The sequence below is a fragment of the Misgurnus anguillicaudatus genome, chromosome 19 (assembly GCF_027580225.2).
Source record: "Misgurnus anguillicaudatus chromosome 19, ASM2758022v2, whole genome shotgun sequence".
NCBI classification, from domain to species: Eukaryota; Metazoa; Chordata; class Actinopteri; order Cypriniformes; family Cobitidae; genus Misgurnus; species Misgurnus anguillicaudatus.
The window spans coordinates 43,493,153-43,510,104 of NC_073355.2; the positions used below are offsets into that span (position 1 = coordinate 43,493,153).

General features: G+C 36.2%; 2 protein-coding genes across 2 annotated transcripts in view; one reads left to right on the forward strand and one right to left on the reverse strand.

Annotated features, from left to right (window-relative positions):
* The window catches only part of LOC129425993 (E3 ubiquitin-protein ligase TRIM39-like), a 315,525-nt gene that overhangs the window by 216,675 nt on the left and 81,898 nt on the right, over positions 1-16,952 (reverse strand). The gene's annotated exons all lie outside the window — the stretch shown is intronic.
* LOC141351164 (uncharacterized) lies at positions 4,528-6,138 on the forward strand. The gene has a single exon (XM_073857708.1). It carries the CDS (start codon positions 4,559-4,561, stop codon positions 5,798-5,800), a length of 1,242 nt encoding a protein of 413 aa, XP_073713809.1. The 5' UTR covers positions 4,528-4,558; the 3' UTR covers positions 5,801-6,138.

The following is a 16,952-nucleotide window of genomic DNA, read 5'->3' on the forward strand; positions in this document are numbered from 1 at the left end:
TTGAAGTAAACTTAGGTCTCCCTGTTTGCACGTCCTCAGTGTGGTCAGTGTTTTATGTGAGAAGCAAGTTTCAGAAATCATCAGCGCTTACATTGTGAAGATAAGACATTTAACTCTTATGGCATTGCATCAGAAGATACACACAAATGGTCATGAGTGGACTTTCAGATGTAAAGTCTTAAGCCAAGGCCACATCAAAAGATTTTTTAAATCTTATCAGATCAGAGACCACCAACATTATGAAAAAAAAACTATGATTTTCCAGTTTTGTTCCTATAGTATGTGGTCTTCACAGCACACCACACATCTTCAATTTCCCTCCACACAAGTTCACAAACAACCCGAGTCTCGACGGAGAACACGGAAGTCTCATAATGTCTCTCAGTGTCATATGTGACTTTACAGTAAACAAACATGATGGACAATGATCATAAAGAACTGGCATTAATACTCTGGACTGCTTTTTACATCTCTGATGTCCATCTGACTTTGGACTGTGTCTGCTACGTCATAACTGTAGTTGTTATGGTTTTATCTTTCATCAACTTGCTTTCTGATTGGGTATTGTTTTGTTTCATGTGACAATGTACAGTGTGCGTGTGCGCTTGTGTTCAAAAAAGAGCACTGTACTAATAAAAGTGAAAATAGTGCAAAACATGTTGTTATAGTTTATTGAAAACATTACACATTCAAAGCATTATTATTTTATCATGTCTGTCTTGATCTTTTAAATGGAATCAAAAATTATACCCTCAACTGCTCCTTGGGGTCTATGTGACAATTCATAAAAAGGTTTCCTTCATCTTAGAGATATACAATTTTGTGACTTTTCCTAAATAATCTATCTGTACATCCACCAAAAAAACTACAGATTATTTTTTTATAAAAACACAATTTGTAAGAAGTTTCTCAATCATACTCCGTCTCAATGCATTGCTCAACACAAGCGTCATGTTGATCTTCAGATGATAGCTCTGTTTTGAGGAGCGTGGTTGGACTAGAGACCAAAAATTTAAACATTTATGTTAAGTAAATATTTACTCAGAATGAAATGAGAATTTTGTTGCTTTTCTTGAAAGGTTTGTTTCATTCATGACAATAACCTCACAGTGAAAATACATCCATCAATGTTAATGTTAGAGTCATCAGCCTATTAATTTTCTTGTTTTAGTCACAGTGTTAATAGAGCTGTTGATAAACCTCATTATTCCAGACTGATAGTTCCCATTTACACCCAATTCATTAAGATGATTTTCTAAAATCTCATTAAATTACTCACAAAGCAAATGTTTGTGATTTGAATAGGATGAAGCTTGTAAAATGCAGGTGTGAAGTACTGCTGCTTTTAAAAGGACATTTGTTTTTCTTTTACTATATTATAATATCATACTTTTAAATCCACTACATTTCATACACTTTGCTATTGTGCAGTTACTTGTGTAAAGAGTAAAATTACTTCTTTACTTTACATCTCAATTTTGCTACATATCACTGCATTATTGTCAAATGTGCATGTGCTTAAGATTTTCTTGAGATACAGTTAAAGATTTAAGCAGAGATTTGCACTTAAATTCTCAAATATAACCAACTTGGATTTACAAGTAATTAAATTTTTTAATCTTGATCTTTAGGGATGAGTTAGATTTTTTACAGTGATCTGAGATAAACTAGAAATATTAAATCCTGAAACAGATCCCTCTATGAACGTTTTACTGACAAAGTCTCTCTAAAATCTCCAGCCACACCCATAAAGTGATTGAGACCTTCAGTGAAGCTCCTCCTACAACAACAACAATACACCAATAAATGCTGGAGTCAAACACAGAGAGAAATCACTTCATGTGTGACAACTGAAATCTGAGAGGAGCTTGAGAAGATGAAAGATCCACAAGCATGCAGAAAAAAATGAAGATACCGATGAACAAAGAGGTTGGTGTCTATTTTTCAATATTCATCTTTGAGGGTTGAGAAATGATAAAACTTAAATCAATGAATTAGTTGTCTGTAGTTACATCAGGAAAAAAAACATGAGAAAAAATAAACTAAAATCGAGATTATAACTTTTCGTATCTTTAGTGTTCTTAGTTTTGTGTTCCAGCAAACTTTGGTGTCTTTTATTTTGAAAGCAATTTCATTTGAAAAAATTATTTTCGTAATTCCATGTATTTTTCTTATCCATCCATCTCATATGCACTCTTCACTTTTTTATATTGCACGTAAAAAAATGTTTTTTTCCCCATAAAAATATGCAGTTTAAGTTTGAGTGACGTCACTTATGCCTAGCGTACACCAAAGGATTTTCACAGTCCCAGACTAAAGACCGGCAGTCTTTAGGAATCTAACTGGAGTCTCGGCGCGCTCCCGTCGTCTCGATCGTTAACTGTGAGGTGATAATCTGCAGTCGGCGACCCGATTTATGCCAGTCTTTCTTTAGTCTTTCATATCAAACATGTTTGATATTATCGCAAGTCCCGTGACGTAAAACAATTAACAACCAATAAATTCGTTTTCCGAAAACCGGAAACAGGAAGCCATCAGTCACAACAAAGAAACATGTAGACGGACGTGGAAACAGAACGAGCGCCAAGTAGGCGAAAAAGGACCGTGGTTAAAGAGGAGCGCCTTGTCGAGCGGTGGGCAGAGCAGCCGTGTCTTTTTGATGTAAACTGGCATTCATACCACGACAGAGTGGAAAAAGAAAAGAAGTGGAGCGTTATTGCCGAAAAGCGTGAGCAACGCGTAAGCTGCGCGTTTTTTTTTTTCGGCGCCCATGTTAAGTTAAAGCACGTACACCGCAAGCGTGCGGTCATAAATGTGACGCCAAGTGTGTTTCAAACAGTCATGACTTTGAGCAATTCAAAAGAAAGCAATTAAATATTTAAAAACACCAGAAGACTGCGCTGTCTTTCACTCTCTGCCCAGCAAATGAGTCCTCATATACCTTAATAGTCTTCAGAGAAACAGATAACGTACATCTATAAATCTAAATCTTATGCTTAAACTGTTGAAGGGAAACACGATCGACTGCTTCATGCTGTCAATCACTGAGTGAATTTTTTATTTTATCGTAAAACTTCAAAGAAACAGATTTTATAATGTGCCATGGGCTTGTTATGTCTATAATTGTGTATTGTGTCTATATATGTCATTACACGAACCAGAACAGCACGAAAACAATGGGTTAAACAAATCACAGTTAAATAAATTACACTGACCGTCAAAAACCGTCTTGAAGAGGTTTTGCTCATTAATGCATATAAAATAAAGTAATGTGAACTTGAGATTTTTATACTGTTATTAAACTGCACAGTATGCGCTGCAAACGCTGTTGAAACCGGCGTACTAATGTTTGATATTGACATTACTGTACAAGAGCACGAATGAAAGACTGAATGAAAAAGAGGAAATCTAGCTTTGCACAAACTGGGAAAATGTAACTAATGCTACCCTATGTAGCCTATGTTCCATTTGCTGAGGTTAAAACACGCAGCATGTCTCTCAGGACACAGTTTGCTGAGACCTCTAAGTGGGAGTGGGGACAAGGCCCTCACTTCTTTTTTCTTTCACTGCAAATGACTGCAATGGCAAAAGCCACAGTAGCTAACTGTAGCTGCTTCTCCTACATTTTACACTATACACTATATATTTTATATATATTATTTATATATATATATATATATATATATATATATATATATTTATATATATATATATATATATATATATATATATATATATATATATATATATATATATATATATATATATATATATATATATATATTTTATTATACACTGCTGAGCATGATGGGAGGAATTTGGTGGTAATAAAAAGCTAAAATAATCTTGTTGTAGTCTTGTAAATAGTGTCACTACAAGATTCAGTGTTTGTAAAATCTTTTAGTCTGAGACTAAAAACTGTGAACCGAAGTCTTTAGATGTGAGTTGATAATCTTATAGAGTCTTTTCTAAATCTTTTCAAAGTCTTTAGGTGTACAGAAAGCATTAGTGGCGCTGTCGCGTCCGACTCTCTCACAGTTCTGCACGTGAGTGGAGAGAGTCGATCAGGTTTGTTTTTGCATCTCTCTATAACGATGGATAAAATGTTAAACAGATCACAACTATGAGTCAATATCAATGTCAGAAGTGCTATAAAGATGGATTGATGGATATATATATATGATTTTCTGGTAAAAGTGAAGCGCATTTATCAAGTTTAGAAGCGCTTTTAATGCGTTTGTTTAATGTTGCCGCCCACGTGCAAATTTAGAGCGCGAGTTTTCCTATTGATTTGAGTTTTATATTTAAATTATTAAATGAATGTGTTCTCTGGGAATTAATCAATGCAATGCTCTACTACAGTTAAACTACAAGAGCAGAAATTGACAATAAAAATAACATAATGTACATAAAAAACCAAATGAAAGATCACACATACATGACATGCTGCTTTAGTCATACAATCTCAAAAGTGATTTGCACTATGGTTTATCAGTTTTAACTATTTACTGTCTTCATTTTAGACATGATTGGAATAAACACAGACCATCTAATTGAGATGAGTAAGATGGATGAAAAACATCAGAATGTAAAAGGAAAATGTAATGTTTCACAGAAACGATCTCTGTACAAAAAGATTTTCAGAAAAGATGGACACCCTGCTGATCACAAGAGGACTCACAGCGAGGAGAAGACATTCAGATGTCAACACTGTGAAAAGAGTTTTGGAACAAAAGGTAACCTTAAAGTACATGTGAGGATTCACACCGGAGAGAAACCGTTCACATGTAAACAGTGTGAAAAGAGTTTTACCATGGGCGGTAACCTAAATGAACACATGAAAACTCACACGGGAGAGAAACCGTTCAGATGTCAACACTGTGAAAAGAGTTTTACCACGGGCGGTAACCTTAATGAACACATGAAAACTCACACGGGAGAGAAACCGTTCAGATGTCAACACTGTTCAAAAAGTTTTGGAACAAAAGGTAACCTTAAAGTACATGTGAGGATTCACACCGGAGAGAAACCTTTCACATGTATACAGTGTGAAAAGAGTTTTACCATGGGCGGTAACCTAAATGACCACATGAAAACTCACACAGGAGAGAAACCGTTCACATGTAAACAGTGTGAAAAGAGTTTTACCATGGGCGGTAACCTAAATGACCACATGAAAACTCACACGGGAGAGAAACCGTTCACATGTAAACTGTGTGGAAAGAGTTTTGGAACAAAAGGGAACCTCAAAGTACATGTGAGGATTCACACCGGAGAGAAACCGTTCACATGTAAACAGTGTGAAAAGAGTTTTACTGCGGTTGGTAACCTTAATGAACACATGAAAACTCACACGGGAGAGAAACCGTTCACATGCAAACTGTGTGGAAAAAGTTTCACAAGTAAGCATAACCTTAAGATGCACACAAGAGTTCACACTGGAGAGAAACCATTCACATGTCATCAGTGTAAAAAGAATTTCAAACGTAAAGGTCACCTTACAGTACACATGCGAATTCACACAGGAGAGAAACCATTCGCATGTAATCATTGTGGAAATCATTTCAGACTGAAGTGTATCCTTAATAAACACATGAGAATTCACACAGGAGAAGAACCGTTAACATGTCATGAGTGTGGAATGAGTTTCAGAATGAAAGGTCATCTTGATGCACACATGACAGTTCACAATGAAGAGAAACCATTAACATGCCAACTCTGTGGAAATAGTTTTAAAAGAAAATCTTCCCTTAATGCACACGTGAGGATTCACACTGGAGAGAAACCTTTCATCTGTTAACAGTGTGGACATAATTTTACACGGGACAAAGCTCTCAGAAATCACCAGCACAGATTTCATTCTAAAGAAAAAAGCATTTCACCGATCAATGCAGTAAAGAGTTTACTTTGGCATAAAGATACACACGGCACTTCAAATGAGAGTTTTTCACAGCAAACGTTTGAAAACTCACAAGAAGATAAAAGTTGACGTGAGAGCACACTTAAGAAAAACGTAATCATAGAGAAAAGAAAGGTGACACAATGAGCAAACATCTGTTACACTGTCAGCTGTGTTGATCTTCAGAAAAGTTTCTGCATTCATCTACAAAGTTTTTTTTTCTTTGACTTTTAAAACTCACAGTAGATCATTATGAGTGTTTTTAATCAGTATTGTACCTTATAATCTCTACAAGTGATCAAACTTTTCTCATCAAAGCCATACAGTGTTATCTGGTTACACGGTTTTTATTGGTCTACATTTTTGTAAATTTGATTTTTATTTTTAGTAAACACATATTCTTTATGGCCAGTGGCTGAAATGTCCAATACAACAATAAAAACATAGAAATCAGAATCACAGTAAAACATGTACTGTATTTTTTATAAGAACGATGTCTAGTTCTGACAAGTAAACAAATAGAATTTGAGAACGTTACATATACGGTGATTCTCACGAAATTAGACTTATGAGGTGTCATCAAACATTTTGATAAAAAAGTAAATGCAAAGTAAGAGTATCAAAATAAGAAGCATGCAGTTACAAACATCTCTTCATGTACTATTTTGCACATGATTTCAAATAACATCATACAAACAAAATTTTTTTCCACATTTAAGTGGAACATTTTTTATTACCGCAACGTGTCCATGACTGGATTTGTATGGAAGGTTTTTTTTGGTCTTTTTTAAATTAATTAATTAAATTATAAAATAATTAATTAAATTATAAAATAAAAAATAAAATCGCAAAGTATGTCCCAAATTTGAAAATTAAATGCTAAAATAAAAATTAAAACTTATATTAAATTATTTCATTTTCATTTTTAACGTGATGAAGCATCATTCCGGCCAAATTAAAAAAGAAAATTAAATTGATGATTTGACATTTCATTTTCAATATAATCTTGAGTCAAGACTGACAATATTAAAATAAAAAGTCAAGCTTGAAAAGGAATCTGTAAATACATTTTTAAAAGGGTTTTTATTCATACCCAAGCAATAATAGGGACAAAATGAAAATGTAAAGTTCAGTTTTAATTTTATGTTCTCTTTAAATTATTTGTTTTCATTTTCTTTTTTCGTTTTCATTTTCAACTTGTATGCAAATGTAATGTTAATCAGTGGGTGGCGTTTATTTACTTGCTCAAAAAAGGGGATTGGCTAACGCTGCGTTGCCAACTCAGCGACTGTGTTGCTAAAATAGCGACTTTATTGCTACATCTAGCGACTGACTTTTAGGCCCATTTAGACAAACTTAGCGAATGTTTGGATGAATCTTAGCTTCACATCTGTACAGATAGGCTACTGTGTCGCTTGTACTGGCCCACGAGTGCCGGGTGGCGCTGTCCTGGTGAAATGTGCGTCTGGTGTCTCTGTGCATGGAGCTGGGCAGTGTAGGAGCTGACGCGTGGATGAGTTTCGCGTTCATTGTTTACATTTGAAAGGAGGAACAAACAATAAAAAGTGGCTGGTCCGATGTTATATATGTGCGTATTTTCACACATCTGGTCCGGTGAGGCGTCAGCCATTCTCATCAAATGCATACACATAGCACAGTGTGATTATCGTGCAATACATAACTAGAAAATGCATTTCGGGACGAACTGCAAAAGTGTGCTTGCTCTGGTGCCGCCGATTTAGTTTGTGCATCCTCACATTGGAGTCCCAAGTTCATGTACAAAGTTTGGTTTCAATACGTGAAAGCGTTCCTGAGATAAACTACTTCCTGTTTTGGCGGCGTCGACGCACATTTAGTTTTTGCGGTTAACTTATTTACTCACTTAAGTACACATAACCAAAAGTTTATAATATGGAATATAACATTGTTTTATGCAGTTTTTTTGTCAATGCTAATTATTTCACGACCTCTATTTAAACTATAACCGCCATTTTAATAGCTGCCCTGCTGAAAAAACCAGCATCAAACCAGCATGGACCAGCATGGGAATTATGCTGGTCTATGCTGGTTTAGCTGGTGGTCACAGCATACCAGCACCAAAACACAACATATGCTGGTATGACCAGCATGGGATGCTGGTGCTAATGCTGGTTTAGCTGGTGCTAATGCTGGTTTGTTGCTGGTTTAGCTGGTGCCAATGCTGGTGCTGATGCTGGTTTGATGCTGGTTTAGCTGGTGTTCACTAGCAAACCAGCACCAAAACACAACATATGCTGGTCTTGCTGGTATGCTGGTTTTTTCAGCAGGGTGGCAAACATTAGGCTAGCTTCTAATAAGAGAAATTATACTTTTAGATTTCGTCAGGGCAGTAAAATCAGGTGTATGTTTGTCAGCGCGATACGCATGCAGTGATGCAGGTGCTGGGCTGTGAGCGATGGGCGATTAACTTACTATCTGTCTGATTATTTAGGCTTCAACGTGGCAAACTCAGCCTAGATTCATGAAGATTTTAACAGAGGTGGAAAGAGTAGCCAAAGAGACCAGAAATTGGTAAGATAAATATCAGTATGCCAGAAGTTCAGAATGTCACATTTTATTAACCTTTGTTTATGTTTCAACACATACATGCTTTAACAACAAAGAACAACAGCATTAAATGCTGACTTATGTGTATTGTACACAAATGCACATAAGTGAATCAAACTGATCCTACATATTTTATGCTTTTCATGTGTAAACAATCAGGGCACAGCTCAGTGCCCATTAAAAAAAATAATGTGACAGATTCTGTACTTTTGTCTCATGTTCATCTTTTAATGTTTAGACATTTCTTGACTCCACAACAAACACTTATGAAGGGCATTTCTACAGTATGTGTAAAACTGCAACATACACCAACAGTACAGAAAAAGAATACAAGCACAGAATAGACAAGCATTTCAAATTAACAAATTAAATTTAGTCTCAATGTTGATGTAGCTTGTAGCTGAAATATCAGACAAGTAAACTGACAACAGTTTTGTATATGTATAAAGTTGGAATCTCCTAAAATGGTCTGAGGACTTTGACAGTTTACAATAAAACAAAACTCATGTTTTCTTACGTTGTCATGTCACGTGTGTTTTGTGAGAATCACTTACATCATACAGTACATTAAACAGCGAATCAGACGTCAATCATCGATGGATTTTCTTCAATCTGTGCTACAGTGTTTCTGGAGGTTGCACGCGTTTAACTGTGTCTGACGACGAACAGGTCGGCGGTCGCGCGTATGTAATGGCGGGTACATGTGTGAAGTTTTGCTTTTAGTTAAAAGATTGGTAAATTCATTTCCACGTCACCCAACACTGGTTATATTCTGCGTGTTTCTACATAGGTTACGAGTAAAACAGCTTCGGACGATTCCGTGTTTGAAGCGATCTGAACAATTCATTCAAACTGATTCGCGAACCACTTTAAAACATTTGGCCCATTCGCTTTGTAAAGAGTCGACTCAAAAGACTCATTTATTTGCAACACTTTGTAATGAAAACGACTCAAATGAGTCATTAATCCGCGAATGCGCCAGAAACACAAGATAGCAATTTAAAAATAAAATACAAATTTCGTAATTCATTAAAATACCGATGCCAAACGATCACTTCTACGCGAGGACGCGAAACTGACATCTTTACAAACTAATACGTTTACAATGTATTACATTGATGAAAAAGGGAATTAAACTTGTCGTGCCATATATCACTGAAATAAAAGAAAGGGATTAAAATATGTCTGAATCATATAATTCCTACCTGTATGTGAAAATGCACGTTCTCCAGAGAGCTCGCGTTGATTCAAGCACTCAGAATATAAAATCCATTTGCAGTTTTGCGTCCGAAACCGCATACTGTATAGTGAATAAGATGAAGTTTACGATTCTAAAAATATGTATCCAGGAATCTGTCCATATACGATACGAAGCTTGGGTGGCAGCCGAGGTTACCGAGTCCTCCATGGGCTCGCAGCAGAGTCTGAGGCTGCCGCCTCTTGTCCGGGCTTCTCTGCTTTCTCTTCCTCAGCTCTTCGCTGTATTATGGCTCTTAAAGGAACACTTGATTCTCTCAACAGCTCTTCTCTATTCCATTTTGCCATTTAAACCTTAAAAATACATCTCGCCATTGTTATTCAAACTTTTCCACGGAGCAATAGCCTGTTAGCTTAGCTTCTAAAGATGGCTGCCGCTATCTTTACATTCTGTCTAAAAAACACGTTTGAACGTAAAGGCTGCCCTCTACTGGTAAAGGCTAATGACATTTTTTATTTTTTACACAGGTTTTAATTGGACATTTTAAAGTGAAAATAACATAATATAGACATGTTACTGCAATGTTTTTTTATCTTGGGCATCTTCACATTGGAGTAAAGAGTTCATATAAAATTTTTGGTTAATAAATGTTACAGACATATTGAGATTTGAACTACTTCCTGTTTTGGCGGCGTTGACGCACATTTAGTTTGGGCTGTGGCGCGCAAACGCTTCCGAAAATCAAAAATCCTTCTAGTAACTTTTGTGAGGCTCGGTCCAAGGATCGCGTACGTGGAATTTCATGAAGTTTGGACAAAATTTGTGACCTGTGAAACTTTTTTAAGGTTTTGTGTTCTTTCCAATATGGCGGCCGAACGACATGGATCTGTGACTTCATCCTCTCAAGCAACTTACACCGGTACTGCCCGAACATTTTAAAGTTTGAACGGTGTCTCTGCGTCAAACGGTCTGGTCGCTAGAGCTGACACAAAAAATCTACCCGGGAATAATAATAATAACTAGAAAATGCATTTCGGGACGAACTGCAAAAGTGTGCTTGCTCTGGTGCCGCCGATTTAGTTTGTGCATCCTGACATTGGAGTCCCAAGTTCATGTACAAAGTTTGGTTTCAATACGTGAAAGCGTTCCTGAGATAAACTACTTCCTGTTTTGGCGGCGTCGACGCACATTTAGTTTTTGCGGTTAACTTATTTACTCACTTAAGTACACATAACCAAAAGTTTATAATATGGAATATAACATTGTTTTATGCAGTTTTTTGTCAATGCTAATTATTTCACGACCTCTATTTAAACTACAACCGCCATTTTAATAGCTGGCAAACATTAGGCTAGCTTCTAATAAGAGAAATTATACTTTTAGATTTCGTCAGGGCAGTAAAATCAGGTGTATGTTTGTCAGCGCGATACGCATGCAGTGGTGCAGGTGCTGGGCTGTGAGCGATGGGCGATTAACTTACTATCTGTCTGATTATTTAGGCTTCAACGTGGCAAACTCAGCCTAGATTCATGAAGATTTTAACAGAGGTGGAAAGAGTAGCCAAAAACTTTACTGAAGTTAAAGTAAAAGTAACTAAATAAATAATTACTCAAGTAGAAGTAAAAAGTATGCAATGAAAATAATACTCAAGTAGCGAGTTACTAGTTACTCATGAAAAAATAAATCTAGATATATGCACACACACGCACACACACACACACACACACGCGCACACACACACACACACACACACGCAGTGCCCTCCATAAGTATCAGAACAATAAAGACAAGCTTTTTCTGTTTGATGTGGAGACCAGAAATTGGTAAGATAAATATCAGTATGCCTGAAGTTTAGAATGTCACATTTTATTAACCTTTGTTTATGTTTCAACACATACATGCTTTAACAACAAAGAACAACAGCATTAAATGCTGACTTATGTGTATTGTACACAAATGCACATAAGTGAATCAAACTGATCCTACATATTTTATGCTTTTCATGTGTAAACAGTCAGGACACAGCTCAGTGCCCATTAAAAAAAATAATGTGACAGATTCTGTACTTTTGTCTCATGTTCATCTTTTAATGTTTAGACATTTCTTGACTCCACAACAAACAGAAGAATACTTATGAAGGGCACTTCTACAGTATGTGTAAAACTGCAACATACACCAACAGTACAGAAAAAGAATACAAGCACAGAATAGACAAGCATTTCAAATTAACAAATTAACTTTAGTCTCAATGTTGATGTAGCTTGTAGCTGAAATATCAGACAAGTAAACTGACAACAGTTTTGTATATGTATAAAGTTGGAATCTCCTAAGATGGTCTGAGGACATTGACAGTTTACACTATAACAAAACTCATGTTTTCTTACGTTGTCATGTCACGTGTGTTTTGTGAGAATCACTTACATCATACAGTACATTAAACAGCGAATCAGACGTCAATCATCGAAGTCATGGATCATGGATTTTCTTCAATCTGTGCTACAGTGTTTCTGGAGGTTGCACGCGTTTAACTGTGTCTGACGACGAACAGGTCGGCGGTCGCGCGTATTTAATGGCGGGTACATGTGTGAAGTTTTGCTTTTAGTTAAAAGATTGGTAAATTAATTTCCACGTCACCCAACACTGGTTATATTCTGCGTGTTTCTACATAGGTTACGAGTAAAACAGCTTCGGACGATTCCGTGTTTGAAGCGATCTGAACAATTCATTCAAACTGATTCGCGAACCACTTTAAAACATTTGGCCCATTCGCTTTGTAAAGAGTCGACTCAAAAGACTCATTTATTTGCAACACTTTGTAATGAAAACGACTCAAATGAGTCATTAATCCGCGAATGCGCCAGAAACACAAGATAGTGAAGAAGTTTTATTTTAATCCCAATCTACATTAATATGATGAATATGAGTTTACCATTATAATCACACGTAATTTGTTTACTATGAAGTTATGCAGGTCATGTGTTATGTTGTGTGGATCAGGAGTTTGTTTGCCATGGGATTGCTATTGGAACCCAGCTGTGTGTCTTCATGTTTCAGGGCACAAAGGATTTTAGTATTAGCAAATAGCCAAGGGTCAAATAGGTCAAGGAAAGGAGACACTGGTCTGGTCTGGGGACTGTCATGTGATTCTTCAAGTTACAAGCCTGAACAGAAACATATTGTTAAAGCATATGGAGGGGAGGGACAAAGACCATATATATTTACCAAGCCTGGCTGAGAGCTTCAGACTGATTTGGAGAATGTCCCCAGAGCTTCACTCGGGTTCTGGGGAGATTCATCAGGCAGGCTCGGCTTCTTATTTTGTCCGGAAAATAAAAGTCTAACTCTTGAAATCAGAACCTAAGACTGAAGATTGTTTCATTTGAGGCAAAGGAAAACCACAACATTTGGTGCCGAAACCCGGGATAGAAAAGAGCTGGACAGTCACACCACCTGGGCAAATCTGACGAGCAACACAAACAGCGTATGGCCATATACTAAAGGTAAGCACTTTTTGCTTATATATTAGGTTTGTGTTGATTGGCCAGACTTTGTTTAACGTGGTGAGAAATTTAAGCTCTTCTAAATTTAAGAACCATACATGTGAACTGGGTTTTGATTTCAAGGGTACAATCTAATTAAGGCATGCATGCATGAATCTGTGTTAATTACTTTGGCTTTGAGGATCAAGGTGAATTGAAACAGAGTTTAAGGAAAAGAGAACGCGTAAGAGTTTTGTATGCAAGGTTGCATATGCTGCGTCTATCGGGGAAAAGGATGACGTAGAGGTTTAAGGAAAAGAGAACGCGTAAGAGTTTTGTATGCAAGGTTGCATATGCTGCGTCTATCGGGGAAAAGGATGACGTAGAGGTTTAAGTAAAAGAGAACGCGTAAGAGTTTTGTATGCAAGGTTGCATATGCTGCGTCTATCGGGGAAAAGGATGACGTAGAGGTTTAAGTAAAAGAGAACGCGTAAGAGTTTTGTATGCAAGGTTGCATATGCTGCGTCTATCGGGGAAAAGGATGACGTAGAGGTTTAAGTTAAGAGAACGGATAAGAGTTTTGTATGCAAGGTTGCATATGCTGCGTCTGTCAGTAAGTGGATGACGTAGAGGTTTAAGTTAAGAGAACGGATAAAAGTTTAAATCGTTATGTGAATTAAGGATTGGTTATTTGTTGAATGATTTGTGTTTGAGTGTGTATGTAGGCCTATGCAGCTGCATAATGTGTGTTAGTGAGAGAAATGTGAACGTGAATCTGGTAAACCAGGGAGAGGCTTTCCCTTGGGCAGTTGTGCTGTTAAGGGGGGTATATCCTGTGAGTATAGGGTAAATTACTATGTTAGAGTGTGGAAGAATGAGCCCTAAAAAAATAAATAAATAAATGCTAATGGGTTATGGGTTAACAATTTGGTTTATCTGTTATCAAACATACATTTGAAATGTAAGGTTTGGTAAAAATAATTGACACCAGATGGGACATCAAAAGGAGCACAGAACCTGAGACCACAGCTGGCTTTCTCAATGGACAATGCAATCAGGTGGCCACCTACAGAGATGAGCAGTTTTGCTTGTTAAAAGATTGTATTGTTCACCTGAGATGGCTCGGGGTGGTCAAATCACAAATGCTGGTCAAATCACAAATGCTCTTCCAAATTTAAGAATAAAAAGGGGAAATTAAAGATTACTAGATTAATGATAAGAATAAAGGGTTTCATTTTCAAAAGGAATGTAGGCTAGGACAGATGATGGTTTGTTGTGTGAATGAGTTTCATTGTTTTATTTTTGTCGTTGAGTGGCTTGGATAAAGATTTAATGTTAAGTTGAGAAAATGCCTAAGAAGTTTCGCGAACCTGAGTGTTACCGTGTCGGGGCAGACACGTTGGGGTTCGGAGAGAAGAGTTATTAAAGTCCTGCAGGTCAGGTACGGTCTATGTGTTATTTGTCTTGTTGTTTTGGAAGGCCCGGGCTGATGAGAGATATTGTTTTTGTTTTGTTTGTCATGTCGGATTGGTAAATTGTGTAAGTGAATCTTTTCCATGTCGACTGAAGTGTAGTGGAATGATGAACTTGGGTAGGTAGTCTAGATAGAGTTGTTTTATTTTATTTGTGTGAGAATGCAATGTGTCTGTGATATACAGAGTCTGTGTGTGTGTGTGTGTGTGTGTGTGTGTGTGTGTGTGTGTGTGTGTGTGTGTGTGTGTGTGTGTGTGTGTGTGTGTGTGTGTGTGTGTGTGTGTGAATGTATGAGATGGAAAGAGTGGGGGCTGAGTGAGCAGTGGATGTGTCTTTCTTCTGTTGCTCTGTAGAGAAGCACAGAGGTGTGTTGTGTTACAGGAGTGAAGATTGTTTAAAACTATAAAAAAGGGGATAAAGTTTGAAAGTATGTGAATAAGAGTAAGAATATGATTATGGATAAGAGACAGTTACAAATGCTGGGTATTAAAGATTAGATTTGAAGACATTGTGGTTCTGAGGTATTGTAGTCAAAAATTTTAGTTAAGTATACAGCTACTTCTAGAAATTAAATAATTCATTTAAAGGATTGATTAAAATAAAAAAATTGTGCTCAATAGGAAAAGATTGCTTGTCCAAAAAAGGACAATGTTGGTGAAGGTATTTGATTTTATTTGACAAAACATTACAAAATATTATAAAGGAAATTTTATTTTAAAGACACATTGGAAATCTAAGTAATTATTTGGAGAATATATAAATTGGATAAATAAAAAGTTTGTGAAGTGGTTAAATGAGAAATAATTATAAAATATAAGGTGTGTTATATTGCAAAGGAAAGATTATGGCAGTCACATTAATGGAAAAATAAGGATTAAACAATTGTTGTGTGGAGAATTAGAAAATAAAATAATTGGAGTTCAAATGAGGAAACATTTGATGTGGCATTGTGTGAGGAGAAATGCAATTAAATAAAAATGTAAACTAATGAAAGATAAGAGGAGATAATTAACAGACAAAGAAATGCTCAAAGGGGAGAAGGAGAGAAAGAGAGAGAGAGAGAGAAAGGGAGGGGGAAAGCCATAGCTCAAGGGAATTGTGAGATTAAAATCTAGCAGGAAGACAGAAGTAAAGCCTTGAAAAGAAAAAACAACAAATGAGGAAAAAAAAAGAGAGACCAAGTTATTAAAGGTGGAAATAAAGAGAAAAATAAAAAGGACAGGAAAATTATTAAAAGGTGAATGACACAGATAAATTTTACAAAGATAAATTATTACAAAATGAAGAGGAGTCTTCATCTGATGATGGAAGGTGGTCACAAAATAAATTTTACTTTAAATCAAAAGGCAATATTTTGCATGGGTCAAGCTGAAACATTGAGGGGCTGATCATTCCCATCCTTTGACATTCAAGAAAAGAATAAAAGCTGGCAAGAAACAGACAATGAAAAACTGTGTGCAACAAAGTGTTGGAGGAGCAAAGAGGACTATGTGAAGCAGTGAAGGGGGGCACTGCGCTGACAATTACAAAGACAAACACCAAAAAGACTGAGTGGAATCCAGAAGGAGACCCACAAAGACAATAATGTTCTTGGAGACAAGAGAACAACTGGACTATACTTTTTATTCTTCATAAAAGACTTTGAGTGAAAGAGGGGAAGAGTGAAAGCAGCCGTCCAATGTTTAGTTTGTAATTATAGGGACACAAACAATCTTTAGGGGAAAATCAGCTAGTCAAATTTAAAGGCTGATCAAGAATTTATGTTGTTAGGTGTGACTACCTTTTCTGAAATCAAATCAGACTCCTATTAATCTGACAGGAAGAAATGCATAATGAAAATTGGGGGGGTTTGAATTTGGTATTCTAACGAGGAATTTAGAACTCCAATGAGGGTACTAAGCTAAAAAGCAAATATAAATGGCATAGAACAGCTATGGCAGAAAGGAAAATAAAATAGATAAAAGAAATAAATTGAAAAAACACCATAGGATACTATAAAAGGTAAACAAGAAAAAGCTGTGAGAATAGAAAAAAGAAATAACTAATTATTGTAACAAACATACGATTTAAGGAAATAAATCTAAATTGTATCTAGTCACGATTTAAGAGCAATTAATGACAAGAAAAGATTGATGATCCAAAAATGTACATACTTTGCTTACAAGTGTTTCTTCATTTGATAAACATTTTTACTGTGAATTATGATTTGCATAAGAAGTAGATGCATTTACGTATTTAATTATAAGGGAAAATATTATACAGGTTTAGAATGGATGAACTACTATTACAACATGCGGAAAGTTAATTTGGTTGATTA